The sequence below is a fragment of the Histoplasma capsulatum genome, genomic scaffold (assembly GCF_000149585.1).
Source record: "Histoplasma capsulatum NAm1 scaffold_6 genomic scaffold, whole genome shotgun sequence".
Lineage (NCBI taxonomy): Eukaryota > Fungi > Ascomycota > Eurotiomycetes > Onygenales > Ajellomycetaceae > Histoplasma > Histoplasma mississippiense.
The window spans coordinates 1,633,976-1,636,780 of NW_001813977.1; the positions used below are offsets into that span (position 1 = coordinate 1,633,976).

A 2,805-nucleotide genomic window follows, 5' to 3' on the forward strand; every position below is an offset into this window, starting at 1 on the left:
AACCAACGTCCACGGGAGTTGCGGTTATTAAAGGGGAAGTTGAAGAAAAAGGAGACTGCTCACATTTATCTGTGATAGATTGCTCAACGGGTCCTTTGGTGGGTCGTGATGTCATAACACCGTTATTGGGCGCATTGACAGATGCAGCATCGGTGGACACAGGGGCTGGGGCATCGCTACTGTTATCAGCACTGTTCAGGGATTCGTTGGACTTGCTCGCGGTTTTCTTCGACGTTTTCTTGGGGCCGCGCTTTCCAGGTTTCTTTTTCTCAACCTTGGCGCTTGCCTCCGCCGCGGGCTTGGTGACCTTGGTGGCCGTGGAGGCAGTCGCGGTTGTCTGCGCCTTCCGTCTGCGAGGCGCGATTTCTAGCGACTGAAACCCGTTTGGGGAAATTGGCTGCGATCGAGTGCGCATGGTGTTGCAGAGGGCAGAGTACCCAGCCTTGATTTAGAGCGTCAAACAGCTGTTTTATGAGGCGTTAGGCTCTAATCTAGGCACTGTCAGTAATGTCCAGTGCGCTGGCAAGGAGGAGTGCTACAGGGCATGATATAAACAAACCACGATAGAACCAGCTTAGCGAGAGTCAGGAGACGCCGTCAGGAGACGCCGTCAGGTACTGTTGGACAGACACCAAATGAAGTTGTGTGGCAGACTTGGGATTGGCAGAGTACTAGCAGTACAATGAAAATCGTTTAAAGAGGATGACAGTGAGGGTTGGACGAAGGCTAAGTGAGGAACATATGTAAAAGAAGGAATGAGGGGATGAAATGGGCTGCGTGAGAACTTTCAGTCGAAAACTATTGAGCTTGAACTTGCAGGATGCTTTGATAGTGTGGTTCACTATGTGATTGTCGAAGTTGGTGGGGGTATGAGGAGACGAAGAGGATGGGGAGAGAGAGAAGTGGGAGAAGGAGATATTTACTATTGTTGCGATGGAGAGTATCGTGTTGTGTTGTTGTGGTGTGGTGTGTTGTGTTGTGCTGTTGCGTAAAGGCCGCTCGTTGCTGTGATCAAGAAATAATTACTTAGTTTGGCAAGGAAAGTGAAGGCAAACTAGGCGGCAGAATACTAGAATAAGAAGGCGGTGAGGCCGGATCGACTTCACGGCCAGGGGTGAATACTAGTACTATTCCCGGGCAGCAGGGCAACGGGGGGAAGTTCCGAGTTCATAATAATAGAATAGGATTAGTCTGCCCTTGTGCATTATTTGGAATTTCGGGTATTGCCTTTAGTTACCTGTGTTGTTCTGCCCTTATAAAAATGGCGGGTTAAATCCTCAACATCATCCCAGGCGTAGTTATAAACTAGTTACTATGTAGTACTACTAATACATTGGACAAAGTGGAAAAGAAATGACGGTCGCCCATTGTACAATACACGTAGATTCCTTGAGAGACGTCAAAGCGATGGAATGACTTGACCAGTAGTAAATGAAAGCATAACGATGACAGCGAAAAGCAAACAAAGAACACATTGCTGTCTAGAAAATCGCAAACCGCAAAAGAACAAAGACGATGCCTTGTATCCATCAGTAGGAGCCCCTACAAACTGATTTCCCCTTTCCAAGACGAATCAGTCAACCCAAGGTTACTCATCAAGTTCTGCCACCGCGGACCGCCGCGCTCCTTCCTCCTCAAATAATTCAACAGCCGCTGTCTCCTGTGAACAAGCACCCGGAGATTCCGCTTGTTATGTTTGTCCTTGTGTCCGTACTTGGCTATCTGCTGAGCAAGCACCTGGATCTTGGTCGTCAGAATAGCAGCCTGCACCTCGGAGGAACCTGTGTCCGGTCCCACTCGTGCTGGTCTTGCCGGGTACTGGGGCGCTGAGGGATCGATGGCCGCCGGAGGCTTGGACTCGAGCAGTGAGTCCGTAACATGTCTACCAAAAGTATGTATGCATCGCTGGATATTCACCCGGGTTCGATCCTTGTTGCTGCCATTCTCCAGCTGGATAATTCGGCTCATTGCTTGTTGTGCGTTACGGTGCGCTTCTTCATGTGCGAGCCGAGCTTCCTCGTTGGCTTGCGGATCGCTTAAATGGCTCTGCTTGTTCACCACAGGCTCTGTAAGGTGTTTCGACCGTTCAAGGGCCGCTTGGAATTCCGTAGAGGTCAGGTAGTGGTTGAGGTCTGGAGCCTGAGGAGAGGAGGCAGATTGGAAATCTGTCGCCTTCTTACTTCCTTGTTGCGACGCAGACGTAGACGTGAGGGTAGCAGAGTCTCCGGATCGCTTTGGCATTAGCGATTCGATGAAGGGGGTGGGATTGCCGAGCACGGGGTCCCCATAGGCAGAAGAAGCTCGTTCTTTTTTCAACACAGCCTGTCGGGACAAATTCGCCGCTTTCCGTTGTCGAGCCTGCGCAATTGCGTATGGATTCTGGCCTTTCCTCGTTTTCGTGCGGCTGTTGCTACTGAATTGCGATCTGCTCGACGAGGCTAGGGAAGGTCCCAAAGATGGTGCTGTGAATTGGTTTTGTAATGTGGACGCTTAATATGTATGTTAAAACGAGGCCAAGCAGCGCAAGCATACGCAAATAAGCAGTGTGATAACATACCATTTAAGACCCTAAAATAGGGTTTACTCAAGAGCCGCGGCGGCATGCTGCTGTTATGACTCTCAATTTTTAAGAAGCAATGAGAAAATGTCAGATGTCAACGCCTTAATTGTTCCCCTTGGTTGACAAAAATCTGGAAGAATTGTAGCTTAGTCACCAGTACCTCTGAGTCCCGTGATAGTCGGCCGGAAAACTCAAGTCGGAACATGCCCTTTGCCCTAATTACCACATCAGGAAATAGCGCACAG

General features: G+C 49.6%; 2 protein-coding genes across 2 annotated transcripts; both read right to left on the minus strand.

The window, feature by feature from the left end:
- Positions 1 to 111: 111 nt before the first annotated feature.
- HCAG_06811 (predicted protein) lies at positions 112 to 415 on the minus strand (the record flags this gene model as incomplete). Its single annotated transcript, XM_001539156.1, has 2 exons — positions 112 to 165; positions 275 to 415. The coding sequence occupies 2 exons, from the start codon at positions 413 to 415 to the stop codon at positions 112 to 114; spliced, it is 195 nt and encodes a 64-aa protein (XP_001539206.1).
- Positions 416 to 1,542: 1,127 nt separating this feature from the next.
- HCAG_06812 (predicted protein) lies at positions 1,543 to 2,603 on the minus strand (the record flags this gene model as incomplete). Its single annotated transcript, XM_001539157.1, has 2 exons — positions 1,543 to 2,462; positions 2,558 to 2,603. The coding sequence occupies 2 exons, from the start codon at positions 2,601 to 2,603 to the stop codon at positions 1,543 to 1,545; spliced, it is 966 nt and encodes a 321-aa protein (XP_001539207.1).
- Between the last annotated feature and the right edge of the window lie 202 nt (positions 2,604 to 2,805).